This window comes from Neovison vison, chromosome 14 (genome assembly GCF_020171115.1).
Source record: "Neovison vison isolate M4711 chromosome 14, ASM_NN_V1, whole genome shotgun sequence".
Lineage (NCBI taxonomy): Eukaryota > Metazoa > Chordata > Mammalia > Carnivora > Mustelidae > Neogale > Neogale vison.
This window is the reverse complement of record NC_058104.1, coordinates 38,013,885-38,038,030: the sequence shown is the minus strand read 5'-3', so window position 1 is coordinate 38,038,030 and position 24,146 is coordinate 38,013,885. Positions and strand designations below refer to the sequence as shown.

The following is a 24,146-nucleotide window of genomic DNA, read 5'->3' as shown; positions in this document are numbered from 1 at the left end:
CTCCACTTGCTCTTTGCCTCGCCAAAACTTGCCTTGTCTCTCTCTCTCTCTCTCTCTCTCTCCCCAGGAAACAAAGAGCCTATCAAACACGGGAGATTTGCCGTGAATATAACACATGTCACGGGAGGAGAGAGGAGAGGGGGACAAGGGGCTGCCGGGCGGCTCACAGGCTGGGTGACTTGTTCCCACCTGCTAGCCGGGACTCGAAAAAGCTCACATTCAGGGTCTCAGCAAAATTACCCCTCACCACATGTGCGGGGCCTCGGAGGTCACCTGGGAGTCCACTGAAAGGGCGGATATTACATCCGAGAACAAGGTTCACGGAGATCGTAAGCCAGCAGCCTGAAAGCCAAATCCAGCGGCAGATGTGTATTGTGCCACTTTCACTTTTTTTTCAAATTGGGAATAGATGCCAAGCTTTTTTTTTTTTTTTTAAAGAGGAAATCCACCTGAAAATTGGAATTCTGGTGTCTCCTGAAAAAAATCATACGAGCTGGTAACCTCTGATTAGCATTCCCATGTGGCGATCACAGGGCTGGAGCTGGGCAGCAGTGCCCCCGTTAGGCCGTAAGCCTTCTGGGTTCCATGGTGCACCCCCACTGGCCGTGGTCGGGTGCCCATTGGCCTGGAAACTGAGCACTGATTTGTGCAGTGACAGATCCAGGGAAACAGCTGACTTAGCCCTCTTTCGTCCAGCGATGTCCACACTCGTCTCTAAAATCCAACTGGCAGGGGGACAGGGGGCTGGCTGTGCCGGGACAGTGGTCCATGCCTGAGTACTCCACACCGCCACGCATTTCACCGAAGTGCGGCCTTCCTGTGGTGTAAGAGACTGTGACAAGTGTCCACTCATTCCTCCGTTCCCTGCTCAAGGTGGGTGGTGCAAGGGGTTGAGTCTGTTTCTCCAGCTAGGCTTGGCCTGGTGCCTTTCTTTGGCTAACAGGTCACTGGGCGATTATGACCAAGCAGAGTCTTTAAAAAGCACTTATGCTTTGGGGTGTGCCCTCTCTGAGACCACCACATGCTGGCTAGTGAGACCACGTGGAAAAGACCAAGTGGCCTGCCGTCATCTGAGTGACCGGCCGTCTGACACTGTCCAGTCCACCTGCAGCGTCCTCAGTGGAAGTCAAAGGGTTGCTCTTTCAAGCCACTGATTTGGGGACAGCTCATTGGGCGGCTGTAAGCAGCTGATAAACACGGCTCATCAGGGCCTGTGTTCTTTCATCTCCAGAGCTTCTCTGGGCCTCTCCATGGGCAGATGTCTATGACTCTACAGTTCTGTCTGTCTGTCTGTAGGCAGATGTCTGTCTGTAACTCTTATACTCATCCTTTTGCCACTAGCTCTTCTTTGGGCTGGGAATGTGTATGATTTTCAAGGAAGGCAATTAGGGCTCCCCATGCCGCCCTCACTGAATGGTTCCACTCTTTTCTGTTGGAGAGGACGGTCCTTTGGTCCATATCCTACCACTGGAGAATGGGTAGCAAACAGCTGTGTGCTTAACTTATGGAACGGATAATAGTTGCTTCTGACTTCCCTGAGCAGCACTCACCTGCACAGCACCCAGGTTTCCCTTCGGGGAACCGGCCCTTCCCTACTCTTCTCAGGCCTGACAGATCTGACCACATTCCTGGCCCAGCCTGGGGCAAAGAGAGAACGGCCTCTCCCAGACCATGCAGACTAGAGATCCATTCAGGGGACAGCTGAATTATTGGGCTCCGCTGGAATTATTAGGAAAGGAGCAGTCCCTTTCCCTAGGGTTGCTGAGCCGGTAAGAAAGAGCCTAGAGCCTCTGGGGGCCGTCTGTGGGCTGTGCCTGAGACCAGAGACATGGTTCTCAAAGTGGAATCCCTGGACTGGCAATATCGGCACCGTTGGAACTTGTCAGGTGATTAAAAGACTTAGGCTCCATTCTAGATGCACTGAATTAGAAACTGGGGCTGGGGCCCAAAAGTTTGTGTTTTCATTTGCTCTGCAAATAATTCCGATGCACGTTCCAAGTTTGAGACCTGCTGGACTAAAGAAGACTAGAGCTAATGATGACGAAAGAGCTTCCCGGTGGTATCATCTGGGCACCTGGATCCCTCCATGCCTGAGGCTAAATCTATAGTCCTGGACTTCCCAGGTCTGGGAGCAATACATTTTCCTTCGTTGCTCCAGCCAGTTTGGGTTTCTGTCACTTGTGATTAATAACGAACACTGACTAACTATGTTATAAGGCTCAGGGCTTCGGCAGAATGGTCTTTCTGCCGCTGGTACCTGATAGAAATGCTAAGTGCGGGCTGTCAGGGTCCTCTAATTCAATCACGCTGAGGGGTGTTACTTTATTTCTAAGGTTGGCAGCTTGTCTGAGAAAAGTGGTTCAGATACATCACTTCCCTAGAGCACTCTGACAACTTGGACAGTAAACTTTCTACATTAAAGACTGATGTTCTTTCACCCTCAAGATGACAACAGGTCTCTGGAAGTCTTGCGGAAAACTCATGGGTAGAGACTAGACTGGCACAGGACACAAGAACTGGTTTATTAGAACCACGACAGTCACAGTGACAGAGAGGAATTACGTTCTCACGCATCATATGTACATTTAATTGACGCAAATTCAAGTCTATGACCTTGGCCAAAGGCAAAGGGGCAAGGGGAGAAATAACTCTTTAAAGAGTGCAGGCGGTAGGTTGTACTTCTGGTAATGTTAATGCAGACCAAGTCTTCCTTGGAGCACAGCTAGAAAACCTGGACCAAATATTATACAAATCTGTTTGAAACAAAGAAATGTGTTTGAAGATGTGGAGAGTGAACAGGGCTGTGAGGGATTACAGGGTCAAAAGCACACAGGAGAAGGAAACCCAGAGAGGAAACCCAGAGAGGGAAGTATTTTCCCTCAAGGAGCTATTGACCCTGATCTGAGCAGCCGCAAACCTGGGAGGCTGGGCAGAGCTGGGGACAGACTGGGGGCCACAGCCGGAGAGTCAGCATGACTTGCAAAGAGCCAGGAGTGCAAAGCTCAGAAAGGTTAACAAGATGGGTGATCTGAATTACTACTATGTAAAATTAAAAATAATAGCAATCATAATAATGATGATACCATCATCTAGTGAGGTTTAAGACCTAGAAAGAATTAAAAAGCATGACAATAATAGCATTTAAGTCAGGAGGGGAGTAAATGGGAGTTACGGAGTTGTAAGTTCCTTCCACTGAATGGGAAGTGGTGTAAACTTCCTAATAATCTAAAGTAGACTCAAATAAGTCAAGAATGCGTGTTGCAATCTCGGATAATGACTGAAAGAATAATAAAAGGACGTAGAGCTAACAAGCTAATAGAGAGGGAAAAGAGGAACAACAGAAAGTAATCAGTTCAAAAGAGGGAAAGGAAGGAAAGAAAGAGGACCATAAAACAGGCAGAACCAATAAAAAGCAGACAATACGATAGTAGATTTAAACTCAAGTATATCAGCAATTACATTAAATGTAAATGGACTAAATGTGCCCATTAAAACATGTAGATTGTTTAGAGGATAAAAATAAAACCCAATTACATGCTGCTTACAAGAGACAAACCTCAACGTAAGGAAGGAGAAAGTTGGAAAGCCAAAGGACAAAAAGAAGACACACCACGGAAACAGTGACCACAAAAGAAAGCTGGTGGGCTTTAGGGCAACAAGCATCACTGGATTGAACAGGAGACATGGTGATAAAAGGTTCCATTCACCAGGAAGACATAAAGAGGCTCATTGGTGCATGAGCCCCAGAAGACAGCCCCCCACAAATATAAAGCACGTGAGCAGTCCAGATTTTGCCTAGAAAGGGTGAGCTGATTTGATTCCACTGTCTTCTCGAGAAGTCTCAGGTTCCTTGTGCTTCTGGGGGTGTGAACATCCAGTGCCCTTAGCATAATGCCAATGTCTAAAAACACACATTTTCACTGTAGCGCAGACCCTACACGAAGCCACCTGCTTCATCTGAGACTCAGCCAAGAAGCTGGGATTGGACCCGCCCTGGAGGAGAGACGATGCTCTGGGGCTTACTGGAGATGACAGGGGTGGTCTGTACAGAGCCATCTACACTCACGGAAACTACCTCTCATCATCAGTTTGAGGGATTTCCAAGAGTTTCTTGGGCCACCGCCTGCACTTTTGCTGACCTTTAGAACCAAATCCCCGTGTGAAGTGTGGCTCCACTGCAGTGCGGGGGTGGTGACCATGCTGTGCTTTTTGACTTTCTTCACATTTAGCTTACGTAGGGGCCAAGGATATTTGAGAGGCTGAGCTCTAAATCTGTTCAAAATGAAGATTCCATGACCTCAGACAGTGTCCTTTTGCAGGGAGACGATGGGACAAAGGGCTCTAAGAACCCAGTACCAGGGACAGCTGGTCATCTGGTTTTCATCAGAGGGACCCATGTTTACATGAACACATGGGCTCCTTTGCCACGGTGCCCAGGAAGCTCAGAGTCACTCCCGAACTCCCTCACATGCCTGTCTGCTCACCCCCTGGCTTCCTATTTTTTCTCTCCTCATCTTCTCTTCACTCTCGCTTCCTCGTGTATTTGTCAGTCTCGCACCACACACTGCATGTAATTTGTTAGAACATTCCAGAACTTTCTGGAGAATGGCCAATTATAAATTAACGAAGCTCTACTTTGCAAAATGCTGTCCATGAAGGTATGGGTTATGGGTTGAATTGTGTCCCCATAAAAGATGCTGAAGCCCTAACCTCCCAGGCCCTATCACTGTGAGCTTATTTAGTATTTGCAGATGCTGGGGCTAAGATGATGTCATTAGGGTGGGCATAACCTAAAGCAGGCATTTAACAGACAGAGCCCCCCAGGTGTCCCTCAAAACTGTTTTAGTTGCTACATGGTTTTTAAAATATTAACAGTTGGGGCACCTGGGGGGGGCTCTGTTGTTTAAGCGGTTGCCTTTAGCTCAGGTTGTGACCCCAGGGTCCTGCATGAAGGATCAAGTCCTGCATTGGGCTTCCTTGCTCAGTGGGGAGCCTGATTCTCCATCCACCTGCCTCTCCCCCGCTTGTGTGTGCTCTTGTGCTCGCTCGCTCGCCCTTTAATTAAGGTTTAAATAAAATCTTAAAAAAAATACCAACAGTTAGATATTTACATCAAAGAACATTAGAAAAAATATCAAAAGTGACTCAACTCTGACTTTTAGGCATGTTTTCAGTTAGGACCAGGCTGATGTGGATATGTAGTAAGCAAACAGCATTTTAGTTGGCACAGGAGGGACCACTCACGCAGTGGAGTAGTTAAGAAAACAGAGTCTATGGTCAGGTTTTCTCTCTTTCTTTGTAATTAATTAATTAATTAATTAGAGGAAGAGAGAGCGCACAAGCAGGCAGAGAGGCAGGCAGAGGGAGAGGTAGAAGCAGGCTCCCTGCTGAGCAGGGAGCCTGACGCAGGGTTTGATCCCAGGACCCTAAGATCACGACCTGAGCCAAAGGCAGATGCGTAATCAACTGAGCCACCCAGGTACCCCTGCAGTCAGGTTTTCAAACACTGATTTCATCGCTTACTGGCTGTGTGACTTAGGGCAAATTCCTCAACTTCTCTGTGCCTTGGTTTCCTCTGTATAACAGTTGTTGCTAACAGCGGTGTCTAGTTCACGGAGCAGTTTAGATGGTTAAATGCAAGATTATATGTGTGGTATAAAACATGGCTTTTTTGGGTCAGTGCTTTGTAAATGCTGGCTCTTCATTTTATTACCTAGTCATGGAAACTCTCGTGACCGTGGCAGGCACATTAAGGAGGGAAGTCTGGTGATCCCAGTAGGATGAGTGGGAGGGTTGCTTGATCAGCAGGGTCCTGCTCCCACTCTACCAGGGGCTCAGGAAGGCTTCCTGCATGGTGGCACACTACTCTGGGTTTCATTTCTTTCAGTAACTCATTCTGGAGGAACTTTCTAGAAACCCTTTCTAATTTTTTCACAAAGAGTCGACACCAGCAGTATAGACTGGAGTCTTGGCCACTGAAGCAGTGGTCAGTGGAGCTAGTTTGGATGTCAAAGAACCACCACCACCTGGGATTGCTACCCACACTGTCCACTTGCTGCTGGGGCTCTGAGAGCTGACCCGGCCTTCACCTTGTCCCCTTGTCCCTTCTCTCTTTCTCCTTCTGGCGTCTTCCGACCAAAGCAGATAGATCCAAAATCCACCAGGTTTTTCTGACACCATGTATCTTACTCTTCACTTGCATAGACGGTATCTCAGATTATCTAACTGCACACAGGACATCTCGAACCCGATCAGCTGCTTTGACCTTGACATGCCCTTGTCAACATACCACTTCCAGAGCAATTCCCTTCCTAGGTCAACCTTCCTCAGGCTCCATGCTGGTGGCTTTCCAGGCTCTGGCTCTTGCCATCAAGTCCCAGGGACAAGTTTGGTCCTAGCTCTACTACTGGATTTTGGCTTTTCGTGTTGGTGGGATGCGGACAACTCCACCCGCAGGCTCTGTCCGGCTGCGTGTCCAGGCCACTCCCCGCTGAGGCAGGACAGAGATCAGACCCCACTCTCCCTGCAGCGGGCTTAGCACCGAACATGACCTGTCCAGACAGAGAACCCAGCTCCGGGCGCCCGGCTTGCTTGAGTCTCCTTTGCTAGCGGCACAGACCCAGAACCTACACCAGACAAGCGACAAGTCAGGGGTCCCCTGTCACTGCTGCGTCTCGGCTCTCCCCGCCCTATCATGGCGGGTTCCCCACTGCCCAGCTTCTTAACCTGGCTGTTCAGGGTAAATCACAGCTCGTCTCTTCACCAAGCGAGACTGCTATCAGGAATCCAGCCACTGGTAAGACTCAGAGACCGAGTCACCACCTTTTGCATCCTGCAGTGGGCTCTTCCCTGGTCATCCCACAGCCACCACAACTCCCAGCAGGCCACACTCCATGTGGCAGCCAGAGGGACCTTGTTCAAATGTAAAGCAGCTCATAAAAGCCTCTGCTCACCTGTGACTCCATCTCAGCTGCCCTCCCCTCAGCGGCTATGCTCTGGCTCTAGCCTTCTTTCTGATTCTTGAGCTAACTGAGCAACTCTTTCCTACCCCAGGGCCTTTGCACAGGCTTTCCCCTCTGCAAAAGGCTAGTCCTTGACCTCCCCATGTCTCAGCTCACATCTCCCCTCCTCAGAGAGGCCTCCTCTAAGCACGCTGCCCAGCCATCACCCAGTTGCTGTCTTGGTGGTGGCTGTCACCACCCCATCTTCGCGTTTGTTCACTATCCCTGCCCACTGAAATATAAACACCAAGACAGCAGGAGCAGTGTGTTGCTCCCTGGGTCACCAGGGCCTGGACCAGGGCTGGCACAGGGTAGATGCTCCATACACAGGTTGCTGGTGAGGTCAAAGAGGACAGCAAATGACCTGCTGCCTTGCCTGGAAACACATCTAGGACTTGACTGGGCTAGACCAGAGGATGCCGTGACTACAGCCCCAGGCCTGGGCGCCAGCGCCCAGCTTCCCTGGCTGGCCTTGCCTGTGGGCCAGGCCACATCCCCAGAATGCTCACGGCCGGCCCCAATGGCTCCCCCAATTTCCCATCCTGCCTATTACTCTCGGCAGGTCACTTCCAGGTCTTCAACCTCAGTTTCCTCATCTGTGAAATGGGAGAAGGGGGCAGCAGCATCCACAGGGATGTCCTGGAGTTTGCTGCCCGGCACCCATTCCATCTGCTTCTGGTGACAGCACCTGTATCTCCCTCCCGGAAGTGCCCCTGACTTAAGCTGGGGATGACAGCGGCTCTGAGGCTTGGCTGGCATTTGTGTGGACAGTGCCAGCTGACTCCACCGAGCATCTGCTCTGAGCCAGGTGAGCCTCTCTCCAGCCCTTCTAGCCTCTAGCAACCCCCAGATGAGGGGATCATTCTTATTCCTGCTGGGCAGATGGATGATGGAGGCCCAGAGAGGTTAACCAAACTGCCTGAGGTCACAGAGCTACTAGGTGCGCGGGCAGGACTTAAAGCAGGTGCGCAGGCTTGCTTTCTGCCAGGGCCGCTGGGCTGCTGGGCCGCAAACCCAGGGCCGCAGAGGGCCCTCCCATCACCCCTAAGAAAAATAAAATTACTTGCTACCCAGAATGCCTTGTTTATATTCATGTGTCTTTTCCTTCAGTTGGAGTTTGGGTTGTGATGGGAACTGATCAGTAATGCTGGGGTGGTGTCCTGCCCACAGTCTGTCAGCGAGACCTCAGCCTGCAACTCTAGCTCTGGGCTCCTCTGGGCTGTGGAAGAGCCTAGCTCCCTTGGCCTAGGGTGGGGAGCAGTGGTCCCACACGGGGGCTTATGTTCAGCTTTGCCCCCGAACTCCCCAGCCAGGAGGGTACTCCACTTGCCCAGTGAACTTGCTTGGTGATAAAGCCAGTTTGGGCTCCTTCCCTTTGCTGCCTCCCTAACCAGGGATCATCTCCCAAATAAAGGACCTGTTCTCAAATCCTTACCTCAGAGCTGGCGGCTGGGGGAGTCCAGGGACAACATTTACGGAGCTAGAGCTGATGCTTGGTAAATGCTGGCTGTTCTGTGACTCCTCCTTCTCCTTCCACCTGCCCCAAGCCCAGGCCTCAGTCCCTCCAGCTCCCAGGAGACGTGGGTGGAATGCCAGCCACAGAGGTCAGGGCCCCTGGCTCAGCCGGACTGCTTGTCTAACAAAGGCCGGCTGGCTGGGGCTGGATTTCTGCCTAGGACACCCCAGGCTTCCAAATGCTTGGAATACCAGGATGCCATGAACTCTGTGAGGTGCTTTGTTTCGGGTGGCAAAACCCAGGAGCAAGCGGCTTCCCTGGGCGCACTCTGCCCCTGGATGGGACCCAGGGCCTCAGGGCTGCAATGATTCACTGAGGGCTTCCAGGGCTGATTGGGACACAGCATGGAGTCTCTCCACCAGGGTTTGGGGCCTAGGTCAACCACTTTCCAGCATGTAAATCCCCTGTTCTGGGCCTCAGCTCCTCATCTGTGAAATGGGGACAATCCCTGGACCTACCTTGAAGGCTATGTGTAAGGATGATCATTTACTTACAAGTGATAGGACTAAAAGCTGACAGCAGGGGCTGGCTCGCACCAAGCACTCGATCAATGTAACCTCTCGTTTCATCAGAAGAGAGGCGGACCGACCGCACCGTCAACTCTTGTACTTTTAGAATTCAGTACCATTTGCCGCATCATTATCCATATAAACAGATTAAGAGTAAAAACAAAATGAGAAAGTAAAACCAAAACTAAAATAAGTTTTCAATTAAAACCACCTCTTGATCGCAAAACGAGAAAGGCGCTATGACGGGTGATGTCAGTGTTCCTTTGATGGACCACAGGGAACCCAGATGCTTGGTCAGACACGATTCTGGGTGTTTCCAAAAGGTGTATTCAGATGAGATTAACATTTACATTGGAGAATAAAGCAGATTACCCTCCATGATGTGGGGGGGTCTCATCTAATCAGTTGAAGGCTAGAAAGGAACAAAAAGACTGACCCGCTCTCAAATAAGAGAATTCTCCAGAAGACTACCTCTGGACTTCCTCTGCAACACTGGCCCTGCTAGTGCATATGGCCTTTGTACTGGAACACTGGATCTTTCTGGGTCTCCAACCGGCTGATTCAACCCGCAGATTGGAATTACACACACACATGTGCGTGCGCACACACTCTATTGGTTCTGTTTCTCTGGAAACCTTGACTAACAATACATCTGTGAAAGGTGAGCTCATGCCTTGATGAAGAGCGTCACACAGTAAGGACTCTCCCCCCCACCCCCGCAGCAGGCATCGCACTGAGGGGGACCCAGCCCCAGCCCCAGCCCTGCCCTGGGGCTGCCAGAACTCTTACTTGAGCATGCCTTCTCCTGGTCTGGGAACACAGCAGAGGGCTGAGGGTTCAAGTTCAGTTCGGGTCTGCTGGGAATGAAAACCTCAGCATTGTCCTTCCGCTTCGCCGACAAATTCCTTTCCTTTTTATTACCTATAGGGAGACAAGGGTTTAGATGTCAGACACAGAATGCCAGCAAAGTTGGGGCATGCCACTCAGGCATCTGCGGGTTCGTTCATGTATTCATTTAACAAATACTGGTTGAACCCCTGCTTGTGCCAGGTACTGTGCTAATTTGGGATCAGAGATGTAAATAATGCAGCACATTTGGGCAATGAACGATGAAAACAGTCTATGATACAGGTTTTTGGAGGTTAACATTTTCGAGTAGGGACAAGTCTGGCAATCGTCGAGGTTGATTTAATTGGCAGCGTGATACATAAAATAATGGTGCCACCAAGGACATCGCAGGGTGGAAAGAGCAGGGTAAAATGCATTTGCTGCCCCTGAGATGCTCGCAGCCTAGCCGAGGAAATGATGGTGGAAGGGATAAGAGGGAAGGGCTGGGATGGAAGAAGTTTCTAGTATCAGGGGCACAGAGGAGCACGCAGCCTGGAGCTGTGAGGAAAAGGAATCCACTTTCTGATCGAGGCATAAAGCCAGTGTCTCAATTCTGTGTCTGTATGTGGAGAGCCAGCTGTGAATGGTACCAAGTCAAAGGAAGGCAGAGATGAGACAGAAGAAGGGAAGGAGTAAGGAAGGGGGAAGAGGGGGAGGGGAGAGTTCTTGACGGTTCTGGACTCCTCAGTTAGCCAAGCCAATATAGTCCCTTTGGTTTCAGACAGAATGTATTAACCGGCTGGCAGGGAGATCCTAATACATGTCCTACAAGACACAGGACCCCCCCCAAAACCATCTGCCAGGCATCTGCCTTCTGGAATCTCAGGGTCTTCTGGAGGCCTTTGGAAGCCTTGGCTTGTAACAATCAGCAGAGTCCTAACTGGCCTGTGGGACAGTCTCCCCAAAGCTGAACCCCAAACATGGCTGGAAATTCAAGTCCTACTCTCAGACCCAAACACACTGAAGGCAAAGATGAGCTCACGTAAGATGGAACTCACTCTTGGAAGCTGGGTTGAATTCCAGCACCACGAGGGGGTCTGGGCCCTGGGAAGGGCCTCCTTCTGGCCCGTGGTCCTTGGGCGCAGCCTTCTGCATGGAGTTCCCGCTGGAAAGAGGGGGGTCCTCTCTGCCGTGACCCAGCAGCACCGGCTCCTCGGGCTCGGGCTCGGGCTCAGAGAGCACCTCTTCTTCGATAGAGTCATACTCGTCGCTAGAACCATCTCTTTGTTTCCTCTGCAGATTTACACTAAGTTCCAGGCTTTTTCTCAGCTCCTGCCAAAAGTCAGGGAGAGAGGCAAAAAAATGAAATATGTTACTTTGAGAAATACTCCTCTGAAAATAGACCATTAGAACCCAGGAACGATTCCCAGCAAACGAACATTTACCAAGATCAGCCCGACTCTCGACACATGGGGTTGTCATCGCTTTGAAGACGAGAAGACAAAGACAGGGACAAAGGAACAACTCTCTAGCAGAGCGGTATTTAGGCTATGAATTGTGGCCACATGCCGGGGATGTCACTAAGAGTGTGTGTGTGTGTGTGTGTGTGTGTGTGTGTGTCTGTGCATTACAGATGTTTTAGTTTGGGGACTCGTTTAAACAGACCGTGGGGTCCCACATTGCCCAGAGTTCTGATTCAGGGTGTCCTGGACGAGGCCTGACAAGGTGCACTTCTAACAAGATGATGGTAATGTTGCTGGTCTGGGGACCACACTCTGAATATGAAATCCCAAAGACCTTCAAATGTCCCTGAAATTCTAGACAGTACAATGTCTGGCAGACAGTTGCGGGGCCGGGGAGCTGTCCTATGTCTCAAAGGATGTTTAGAAGCACCTAAGATGTCATAAGATTTAGCACTTAACCATCGCTGCTTGATAATTTTTTGTCAATCTGTGTTTCATCCCCATGCAATAGCAGATTTACAATCTGAAGGATAAGCATTAAGATCTACACATAGGGTGGCCAGAAAATTGATCACCGAAGCCAGAACACTTTTGAAAGGGAGAAAGGGCACTAGTCTGTTTACCCTGGGACAAGAAAATGCCAACTGGACCATCTGGGCAAACCAGTGTGTTTCGTCCACCTGGCTATCCTTCCCCCATAGCTTGGGCTGCCTAACACAGCTCTGAGAAAACGAGAAGGAATCAATATTGCTTGCTTGGTATTGGTGGTTGACCAGTAATCTTCACAGTCGCCACGCTGTCCAAGTTCTAACCCCTGGACCCTGTGAACCAGTGACCGCTCAGAAAGAGGGGAGAGGCACTAAAATACTTCGATTATTCTAGATAAATCATCCTAAAAAGACCTGATGGTAGAAATATGGATACCAAAGGTGTTGGCCTGAGGGGGCTTAGAAAACAAGGGACATGTTATGGAAACGAGAGGGGGTCCTGTGATGCAGTGGCAGGAGCTTCCCAGCTGGGCTGTGCCTACGGTTCTGTGTAAGTGGAACTCGGAACGGAGATTTGATGATATGGGAGTCTCTGAGCCTGTCCCAGTGGCAAAAGATGTTAAGATGCGCGCTCAGAAGAGCGTGCTCTGGAAGGAACCCCGAGGCATGGCTGGACAACCTTTTGCTAGTACTTAAGAAGGATCCAAAGTCAATCACATGGAGGGTTCTCTGAAGACACTAGATCTGGGACTCATGGATCATCTTCGACATCCCAGCAAACACCAGGCACAGAGAGAAGATTATCCAGCAAGGATCTGTGAAGGAGCCTCTTGTCTAATGGAGGGAATCGATGAGGTGTCCATAGGAGACCCTATGGTGTTTGAGGATGTCACACCCATGGAAACACTGCCCACTGACACCGGAAGAGAGACAGGAAAGACAAAATAAAAGAAGGCTGTCATCCTCCCCAAATTCTACACTCAGGAAGCAGGGTGCTCCTTGGCTGCGAATACGTGCCACCCTCCACGAGAGAGAAGGACGGCTCCGGGGGCCGGGGGGCAGGGTGGCAGCTTGGGCCCAGAAGCCCTCCCTCCCGACCAGAGGGTGGAGCCCTGAGCCACAGAGAATTATCCTGAGGCCTTGAAACCCAATGGAGTTTGCCCAGTTGGGATTTCAAAACTGCTTGGGTTTGGGGACTCCCTTTTCCTTTGCAGTCCGTCAGGGTCCAAGCACTGGGGGAGGAGGGGAGGAGGCGATGGCCGCCACCACTGACTTATCCAGGCACGTGGGCACGCTCAGGGCTGGGGTAACAGTGGGCAGTAAGTTGGCAAAGGCTCAGAACAACAACTGGGGTATAAAAAAAAAGAAATAGGGGTATATCTGCTGCAGCCAGGACGGTGAGGGAAAGAGCCAGCCTGGATAATGGCACAGAGGGTGAGCGGGCTGAGAAGCCGCTGCTGAAAGCTGGTCAGAGAAGGCTGGCTGATGAACCACCACACAGTGCGTATCTGGGACCCCGGCAAGTCAGGCAGGGGGAACAGCAGAGGCAAAGGCCAGGAGGCAGCCATGGCTGGAGGACAGTGTGCACCAGAGGAGGAGGGCAGGGAGCAGGGAGGGGTCACAGCAGGGCTTTGTGGACGGACAATGTGGAGGGGGAAGCATAGGGGAGGAGACAGGGGATGCCTCTGGAGATGCGTCTGGGAGGCAGTGAGGACAAATGACCGACTAGAAGTGAACACTGTCTACGCTCTTCGACCAAGTCCGTCTGAGAAGTTATCCTTCCGTCAATACGTACAGATCCGGGATCCCTGATAATCGAGAATGTTCCAAATGGCAACAAGAAGAGTGGGTTAAATGCTCGCTGAACAGACCTTGATGGAGCCTCAAGAGGCCCTCATGGAAAACCAGGTAGATCTTGTGCACTTACTTAGAAAAGTAGCAGGATACACACTTAAGCCAAAATGAGCCTGTCGAAGAATGTACGCGCACAATAAATCCAATTTTAAAAAATGAGTTTCTGTGCAGATACCCACACAAAAAGTTTGGAAAAATAGTCACCAACCTATTAACAGTGCTCTCTCTGGGGGTCGCACGGTGAGAACTTTCTTTTTCTCTGTTGGTTTACTTCTTTTTTTTCATAAGCATGTTTCCAGTTTAATAATTAGGAACAAATGATACATTTACATGGATGTTTAAATCCCTTCCCTGACTCCTGCAAAAAATATATTTCCCGCAGGAATGGGAGGGACAGTGGGGTGCAGGGCCCTGGACAGCCAGAGGTTTGAAAAGTAACTGATCTCCATTCCCAGGACACATCTCGTCCCCCCAGAAGAATGACTCAGAAAACAGAAAGCAGCCGCCCCCGACACTGGGTCTGTCCGACTTCATGTATCCGGTCAAGTAACCCAGACTTACAAATAACAGGGCACCGATCCTAACGGGAAGAAACTCAGGGATTCCAGCAACCCTGAGCCCTTCTCCGGAAAAAAGCTCCCGGAACAAAATCCAAACAATGAAGGGTAAAGTCAGAATAAAGAGCATAGACTTGGAGAAGCTGTGGTAAAATGTCTAACAGTAAATGCGGAAGCCACTTAGAGACCAAATAAATACAGGACAATTGTGCACACTTGGGTTATGGGCCAGAATGCAATGTTCTCTGCCGAAGCCCTTAGCTAGGTCAACAAAAGCCAGAAGAGGGCAGGCAGTGTGGGTCCACCACCCCCGCACCCCGGCCTCATTTTCAACTTCCATTCAAACCCATCTTTGGTGGAAACACACAGTTTGAACATGGCAAACACAGTTGAAACATAGCAACTCCGACCTCGTAATATTGTTTTCACAATTTACTAAACCGATGCGATATTTTTAAAAACTCCTCTTGCAGTAAGAAGAATCTGAATTTCAATAATTCTTCCTGTTTCCATTTGCTTTTGCTTCTGTTAAGTTAATGCAAATTTCAATGCCATAATTGTATTGACAAAACACACACGAAAAAGCAGCCCAGATTCTGCGTGGCTGGTATCTTCTCTAAAAAGAAAAATAATACATTTGCTCACACTGGATGAGCAAACTTTAAGAACCTATGCTCTTAGGATGCCGATGTGATCTAAAACCATCTGTTCCTGGGGCAAAGGGAGGTGGAGTGAGGAGCCACACTCCCTCCAGGAAGTGGGTCAAACCCTTTCCATCTGCAAGGATGAGGACCTTGGATTGGTCGCTTTGGAGGCCAACCTGCCCATGCTTCAAAGGGATACTGTGCAGGGGGATATACTGGTTGCTTTTGAAGCTGTTCTCTAGAAATTTCCCTCTGAAAACTAACTTTAGAGCTTTGCTTTACAACCTGATCATATGTGATTTCAGTGTTCAGTGTTAAAAATGTTAGGCTCACGCCTTTGCAACAGAAAGCCCTCTGCTCAGATGCTAGGCGGTAAACACGGCAGGTGGAGAACGAATCAGGTCCCCTTGCCGGGGACGGGGAGCCAGGGAGGAGGCAGAGGGAGGAACAGATGCCCAGACCACCTGCTGAAACGCGGTAGGGGTTTGACAGGTCAGTGGATTAGTGTCTTACAGTCCTGATCTGCCTCCTTCTGCGGGGCTAGGGAGGGAGGGAACTAGGTGCCATGACATAGGAAATGTTGGCAATAACGGTGAAATCTAACATTCCCAGCGGCACCAGCTACCGATTACCAAGCTTTTGCTACATACGGGGCGCCGAGCTAACCTTATCTTGTTGCAGCCTCCCACCATCCCAGTGGGGGTCCTTGTCTTCAAGGCTCAGGGCACCCAAGGACCCGTGCAAGGCCGCGCCGCTAGCAACAGCAGAGTCAGCTTGGATGAATGACTGTTTGACCCCAAAGTCCGGGCTCCTCACCACGGTGCCCGTGTTTATTTCCTGCCCGATACCAATGCGGTGGAAGGCAGGGGTCTCTAGAGCGGGGCTCAGTGACTGTGGGACCGAGGAAAGGCGGCACAAAGCAGCCTTGAGGGCGGAAAACGTGCTCATATGTGTGCTAAGTGCTAGTGAACACAAGCAGACCTCTGACCACACTCGGAAAGAGGAACGGCCGGCTCTCAGTTCTGCACCTGGGTTCTGAGCCTGACGCCAGCCACTCTGGGTCCTCAAGCGAGTTTCTGGGCCCAAGAACCCCCGCCCCGGCCCCCCTCCAATGTGGGAAAATGGGCTCTGGAGACCTGACAAGGTTGCTGAAGGGCTGCACGGACGTGAGAGTTAGGAATCAGGGCTCCCTGACTGCTTTCACAGAACATTTCAAATTCAGATGACAGCATGCTCTTTATGTCACACGATACACTGATTTTGCCTAGGAGAAGATCAGATGTTTTGGCCGTGAAGCCACGATGGAGACTGACAGTCTTCAAGAGGGAGCAGTGATCTCTGGGGTGGAGGTCCCTGACCTGCAGCCAGCCCCCCAGCTCCCCAGTGAGGTCTCATTTGGTTGGCAGTCTTAATAAAATTGGGGTTTGGAAGGCGTTGGGGTCTGGCATGCATCGTTGGTCGCGGTATTTCCCACTCACTCCTCGTGCCCTCCATGAGCCACTTTGCACATGTGTATTCATCTGCCTGGTCCAGAAAGGATTTTTACCCGACATCAAAGGGTTAATTTTTTTTTTCTTCCATTCATTCATTTATTCAACCAATATTTGTTGTTGAGTATGTTTGTCCTGAACAGTAGGTATGACCTGCTAACTATTAGGGACAGAGGAACGAACCAGGCTGACAGAGCGTTCTCATGGAATTTCTAGTCCGGCAATAAAGATGGCCATTCTAGGGGTGCCTGAGTGGCTCAGCAGGTTAAGCTTCTGCCTTCGGTTCAGGTCATGATCTAAGGGTCCTGGGATCGAATCCCACATCAGGACTGCTCTGCTCTGCTCTGCAATCTGCTCAGCAGGGAGCCTGCATCCCCCCCCGCCGCCCCTGCCTGCCTCTCTGACTACTTGCGATCTCTCTCTGTCAAATAAATAAATAAAATCTTAAAAAAAAAAAAAGATGGCCATTCTAGAAGAAATGACAAGTGCAACAGGCTTCAAGAAGCCAAACCTAGGGCATGCCAGCCTAAGCTTCAGTCCTGGTGGTGCCTGGATCACAAACTTCCCAGAATAAAGCAACTTGGGCCCTAACTTTAGGGTCCACGCTGTGTAGTTTTCAAGTTGCATTCCCTTCCACCCATTCTGATGGAGCTGTTGCCAGGCAAATCTGAGTCCTATGTTATGTGCTTCAAATACCTGTGGGATATTGTTAGTTTTTGACACTTTCTTATTGTCCCACTCACCCTTGCATTTTCTTGCACTAATTTTCATTCAAAGCTAAACTTAATTATGAAGTACCTTAGAGTTCAGTCTCAAACGTCCACTGCTATGAAGAAAACAAAAAATCTACCCTTGTCTTACGGAGTGGAGTGACGTCAGGGGTGGGGGCGCAAGGTCCTGGAGGCTGCCTGCCTGTTTCCATGGCTGTTTCCCTTGGCGAGTGTCTTGGCATCAGTGTGCCTTTGCGGCCTCACCTGAGCCTGCCCAGAGCAGGGGCTGGCTGTGGGAAATTGGACAGGGGTGAGGGGATAGAGAAAAAGTAACAAACAATGCCGCCAGCCAACTAAAATTTTGAGGAATGCCTCAAACGCTCTCTAAAGGACAGAGAGCAGAGAGTCCATCTATGAATAACTAAAAGCAAAGGAAACTTCAGACCCAAACATGGGCATTAACATTTTCCACAGAAGGAGTGGTATGTAGTTGAGTCCGGAGTCAAGATGGAGAGAGAGGAAGTCCTGGGGCATTCCTTGGGAAGATGCTTTTAGGACTGCTGGCCCCTCCCCAGTGTATTAAGTGTAGAAGTGCTCACCTATAGGCTGAAGTCCAGAGGGTGGGCAATGCCCCAGGAAGCCACTGTCCTCAAGGTAGGCAGGAGCGCCCATACCTAAGGTGCACAGCTTGTACACAGCATGTCGTACCCCAATCACTAGGGTTATGTTACACCAAACAGGACGGGCAGAGGGTGTGGGATTCTCAAATACAAAGATGAGCACACAACCAAGAATGGGAAAACATCTGGGGAAAATCAACACCCTGAAAGACAGGCACCAGATTTAATTAACAAAAGAACTAATACCCAATAAAAGAGAGTTAATACAATGAATAGAAAAAGACTATAATACAAAAAATTAACATCCCTAGAGACATTAAAGAGGACATTTCGTCCATGAAAAAGAAACAACTAGATATCCCAAAAGTTTTAATTTTATTGACATTTTAAAAAGATAAACTAAATAGTAGAAACAGATAAAAGATGTGCTAGAAAATCAAATCAAACAATTTTATAAGAATACAGTACAAAAAGACAAAAATAAAGTGTGAAAGAAAAATTAAGAGACTTGAAGGATAAATGTGGACCAATATTTGATCAACAGAAACTCCAGAGAATAGAACAGACACAATGAAAGAGAATGATGATGATGATGATGATGATGACGACAGAAGATTTTCCAGGGCTAAAGAAGAACACAAACCTTCAAATTGAAAGGTTTAAATGGGACAGATGTTAATACTGACCTATTCGAATGGATTAAATATCCAACCTGTCAGAAAAAATCTTGACTCTGTATGCACACAGTAATAGTGATTTGAAATATATAAAGTGACAACAGAGAAATATAAGAGAGAATTGGCAAGTTCAGAGAAATCAACTAGATGAAGTAAATAAAAATTAAGTAGGATCTATTGCAGTAGTTTGCTAAAGAGCATAAAAATTTCCTGCCTTATTAAAAACGCAGATTCCAAACACTCCATTATGACCCTATGACCCACCCACCCCATCTAATTCTGTATCTTTGAGTGGGAAATTTCACATTTTTAATAAGAAGCCCAGGTGATTCTGATGTGGGTGGTCTGAGCTATACTTTAAGACTCACCAGGTTAAATACTCAATAAATGGCTTGACTTTATAGATATATAGAGAACTTTGTACCAAAAGAAGAATATTATTCTTTTGAATAACATGGAGTAGTCATAAAAATAATCTGGTAGACCAGAAACAAAATTTCAAAAGCTTCCAAAAACCAGAAACCAAACAAACCATCCTCTGATCATAATATAGTATAATTAGAAATTACCACAAAAGGACAGGAAAAAAAAAAAGACAAACAAAAAAGCTATTTACTTAGAACATTTATAAAAACTCTCCTATATAAAGAGGGAACTCCCTCCCCTCCCGAATCACAAACCAGTTAGAATTAAATGATCATGAAAACACTACACACATAGCAAAATTTGTGGAATAAGGACAAAGCAGTATTTGGAGGAAAACTTATAGCCTTAAAAACTGTTGTATTAGAAAACAAGACTGAAAATAGATGAATTAAGTGCTTAATACAACAGACTGTAACATGGGGTGGGGAGAGAACCAAAGCAATCAATTAAAGCACCAAGTTTAGGGAAAGAATCAAGATAAAAGTAAAAATGAACCAAAACTGGGGTGCCTGGGTGGCTCAGTGGGTTAAGCCTCTGCCTTCAGCTCAGGTCATGATCTCAGGGTCCTGGGATCGAGCCCCAAATCCGGCTCTCTGCTCAGCAGGGAGCCTGCTTACCCCCCTCTCTTTCTGCCTGCTGCTTTGCCTACTTGTGATTTCACTCTGTGTCAAATAAATAAATAAAATCTTTAAAAAAAATGAACAAAATAGAAGCCAATAAATGAATGAGTGAAAAATAAGTAAATGATGAACTAAAGGATACATCCTCAATAAAACTTAAAGCTGGGTATGGTTTGGTTAGGTAGGTGGAGAGAGCTTTCTATATTTTACTCACCTCTGAATTATTTCACTCTTTTCTAATGAGAAAGCACTCATATGTTAGATGTCATATTAAACGATACAAAATAATGTACAAATACCTAAGAAGTCCTACGTAGGCTATAACTGCAAGAAATAAATGGCATTATTTATTCCAGTAGTGACCCAGAGGTTAGTTATTCTTTACTTTCATTAAGACTGCAAAGGAAGCGTTAGTAACTCAGATACCATCCGGTGCCTTGACGTACAGAAATGCTCTATTGGGTGAAAGAATCACTCTGTCTCTCACTTCTGGACCAGCATTTCATGGGCAGTGAGTGCTTGCTCAGCACCATTCCCCATGAATCATTCAAACTCATTACTGAAGAATTCCTGTACAGCTGGCCTTATGCTGTCTGACCCTCCTGCCCAGGGCACGGCCTGTCAGCCAGTCAGGCTGTCCTTTGGTCTGAGTTGTCTAGCTGGGCATCTCTGGGTACATTCAGGGCACCTTGCCCCCCAGTGGCTCTGGGTACCAGAGGTGCTAACTCCAGTGTCCTGACTCTCCTTCCTCTTGTCGGGAAGACACAAAGCTTTCTAAACCAGTGGGTGCAAGCCAGTGGTCTCAGGCCAAATCTGGCCAGCCATATATTTTGTTTGATCTATAGAAAATAGTGAGTTAGTAATCAACATTAAAAAAAAATTGGGGGGGGCACCTGGGTGGCTCAGTGGGTTAAAGCCTCTGCCTTCGGCTCAGGTCATGATCCCAGGGTCCTGGGATCGAGTCCCACTTCGGGCTCTCTGCTCAGCGGGGAGCCTGCTTCCCTTCCTCTCTCTCTGCCTGCCTCTCTGCCGGCTTGTGATCTCTGTCTGTCAAATAAATAAATAACAATCTTTAAAAAAAATTTTTTTGGAGAAACCAAGCACAAACAAACCCAGATACCCGGCTTCTCTTAAAGCTAGAAAGCCTGGTATCACTGGGCCCCTGTTTCCACACAATGACAGCCAAGCTGTGTTGACAACACTGTTCCCTCCCCCACAACAGCTCCCTGCCATGCCCTGATACCCAGGCCAAGGGATATTACCCGCTTGTCTCACTATGTCACCTAAAATACTCAAATAATTCATAATAGAACAGGACTCCCAGGGAAGGTGGTGAAATAGGAAGATTCTAAGCCCACCTTGTCCCATGGACACAACTAGATAACACCCACATCAGTGTAAATAACCCAGAAAGTGACCCAAAGACGCAGAACAGACTCTCCACAGCTAAACACAGAGAAGAGGCCACATTGAAGAAGGCAGGTTGAGCACGGATGCAGTCGGGAGCTAAACGGACCTGTGGGACTGTCCGTAGCGGGGACAGAGGGAAGGACATCGCAGGTGTGCAGAAGGGAGAGAAACAGACCCTCCCACAGGCACCCCAGCATAGGAACCTGTGTAAGGAAGACAAATTCCCATAACATATGGCTTTGAAAACCAGAGGGGCTGAATCTCACTTATAATCAGTGAAGCCTGACACATGGAGCTTTAAAAAGTAGTTGCTTGGCTCTGGGAGATACAAGAGGGTGAGAGGAAACTGAGTCCTTGTCCTTAGGGAGACAGCCCAGAAGATACAGCCCAGAAGCAGCAATTCAAAAAATGCGCAGGGTAAACGGGAGCAACATTTGTTTGCTAGTCTCACAGTGTGTGCTAGAGGGGCAGGAATCTTTAGTAGACTTCTCCAGGAACAAAGGAGCCAATGAGTACCATTTCCCTTACCTGTCCCCCAGTCTAGACACATAGACACCTGTGGGGACCAGCACAGCACCAACCCCTTCTAGCTTGCTTACAGTGTGCCTGCCCCTAAGTTCTCCTGTGGACATACACCCTCCAATATGTCCTTGGCTGGAGCCCATCCAAAGTGGTGTCACAAGCCTAGGAGTGTGCAAGCAGCCCCACTTGGTAGGGGCCAGTACTGCTAAAAGTGACTCTTGCCCCGGGGACAGAAGATAATTACATATGCCAGTCCAAGTGTGGCTCCAGCAGTGGGCTGGGGGCAGACATCTGGTCTGTGCAAGCCCCGCCCACCAACAAAAGCTTCTCTGGGACAACACAGGGAAAGCTTCCTAGAGTTTGGTGCTACTGCATTTCTGGCAAATGCTGGGTATGACTCAACTCAAGCCCAAGGCGGAACAAGATTGGCCTGCTAACAACACAGGGACCAAACACTGCCCTCACTAGGCAAAGAGAGCCACTGCAGACGACTGGACTGACAGGAGCACCAGCTCAGCTACAACAGGCAGGTACATGCGACACCCATAAGAGACATCCTTGAGGTTCTGAAAACAGGGGACATTGCACTGCAGGCCACCACAGGACCTCTTCTTTGTAAGGCCACTACCTTCAAGACCAGGAGATGTAGCTGACTTTCCTAACACATAGAAAGAGGCACAGAGAGTTAGACAAAATGAGGTGACAGAAGAAAATGTCCCAAATGAAAGAATGGGACAAAATCACAGCAAGAGACCTAAATAGAACAAAGACCAGTAAATACTTGATAGAGAATTTAAAGTAATGGTCCTAAAGATACTCACTGGACTCAACAGTGGAAGGCTTCAGTGAGACAAGAAAGAGATAGAAAACATAAAAAAGAACTAATCAAAGAAGAAGAACGTGATAACTTAAATGAAGAATGCACTAGAAGGAATGAATAGTAGGCTAGAGGAAGGAGAACAGATTAGTGACCTGGAGGTCAGAGTAATGGAAAGCAAGCTAAACAGGAGAGAGAAAAAGTAGTAATAAAAAATGAAAATGGGGCATACGAAGGCGAAGTTGGTTAAGCCAATAACTCGATAATTTCAGCTCAGGTCATGATCTCAGGGTTCTGGGATCAAGTTCCACATTGGGCTCCATGCTCAGCAAGGAGTATGGTTAAGGATTCTCTCCCTCTCTCTCCCTCTCCCCTATTTGCTCTCATTCTCTCTCTAAAATAAATAACTCTTAAAAAAAAAAAAAACCCAGTCATAAAACAAGTAAAAAAATGGTAATAAGTATACACCTATCAATAATTACTTTGGAACAAATGCTCTTATCAAAAGACACAGGGTAGGGGCTGCCTGGGTGGCTCAGTGGGTTAAGCCGCTGCCTTCGGCTCAGGTCATGATCTCAGGGTCCTGGGATCGAGTCCCGCATCGGGCTCTCTGCTCAGCAGGGAGCCTGCTTCTCTCTCTCTCTCTCTGCCTGCCTCTCCGTCTACTTGTGATTTCTCTATGTCAAATAAATAAATAAAATCTTTAAAAAAAAAAAAAGACACAGGGTAGCAGAGTGGATAAAAAAAAGCAAGACCCATCCATGTGCTGCCTACAAGAGACTCATTTCAGACATAAAGACACAAGCAAATTGAAAGCAAAGGGATGGGGTGCCTGGGTGGCTCAGTGGGTTAAAGCCTCTGCCTTTGGCTCGGGTCATGATCCCAGAGTCCTGGGATCGAGCCCCGTATCAGGCTCTCTGCTCAGTGGGGAGCCTGCTTCCTCCTCTCTCTCTGCCTGCCTCTCTTGTGATTTCTGTCTGTCAAATAAATAAATAAACCTTAAAAAAAATAAAGCAAAGGGATGGAAAAGCATTTATCATGCAAATAGAAGTGAAAAGAAAGCTTGGATAGCAATACTTATTCAGACAAAATAGACTTTAAAACAAAGACTATAACAAGAGACAAAGAAGGACACTATGTAATCACAAAGGGAATAATCCACCAAGAGTAATAACAATTGGAAATACTTACATAAGCAATATAGGAGCACCTAAATACATAAAGCAGGAAATAATAAACATAAGGGAAGTAATCAATAGTAACACAATAATAGCAGCGGACTTTAACATCACACTTATGTCAATGGACATATCTTCCAAGCAGAAAATCAACAAGGAAACAGTGGCTTTGAATGATATATTGGACCAAATGGGTCTAATAGATATATTCGGAACATTCTATCCTAAAACAGCAGAATACATGCGCTTTTCAAATGCACATGGAACATTCTCCAGAACAGATCATATATTAGGTCACAAAACAAGTCTCAATTCAAAAAGACTAAGTCATACCATGCATCTTTTCTGGCCATAATGCTATGAAACTAGAAATCAACCACAAGAAAAAAAAAAAAAAAACCTGAAAAGAACACAAATACATGGAGGTTAAACACACTACTGAACAAGGAATGGGTCAACCAAGAAATCAAAGAAGAAATTAAAAAAAAAAATACATGGAGACAAATGAAAACACGACGGTCCAAAGCCTTTGGGACACATCAAAAGCTGTTCTAATAGCAATACAGGCCTACCTCCAGAAGCAAGAAAAAGCTCAAGGAAGCAACCTAACCTTATACCTAAAGGAACTAGAAAAAGAATAAACAAAACCCCAAATCAGCAGAAGGAAGAAAATAATAAAGATTAGAACAGAAATAAATGAGGGGCGCCTGGGTGGCTCAGTGGGTTAAGCCTCTGCCTTCAGCTAAGGTCATGATCTCAGGATCCTGGGATCGAGCCCCACATCGGGCTCTCTGCTTGGCGAGGAGCCTGCTTCCC

At 48.0% G+C, this 24,146-nt stretch overlaps 1 protein-coding gene across 1 annotated transcript in view; it reads right to left on the bottom strand.

Moving 5' to 3' along the window:
* Positions 1 to 24,146, bottom strand: part of LOC122895273 (katanin interacting protein) — a 173,421-nt gene that overhangs the window by 71,189 nt on the left and 78,086 nt on the right. Inside the window, exons 8-9 of the mRNA XM_044232558.1 lie at positions 10,913 to 11,186; positions 9,816 to 9,947 (exon numbers count right to left, since the gene is read on the bottom strand). Of these exons, the coding sequence (XP_044088493.1) occupies positions 9,816 to 9,947; positions 10,913 to 11,186 (406 nt within the window). The remainder of the gene's footprint in view (positions 1 to 9,815; positions 9,948 to 10,912; positions 11,187 to 24,146) is intronic.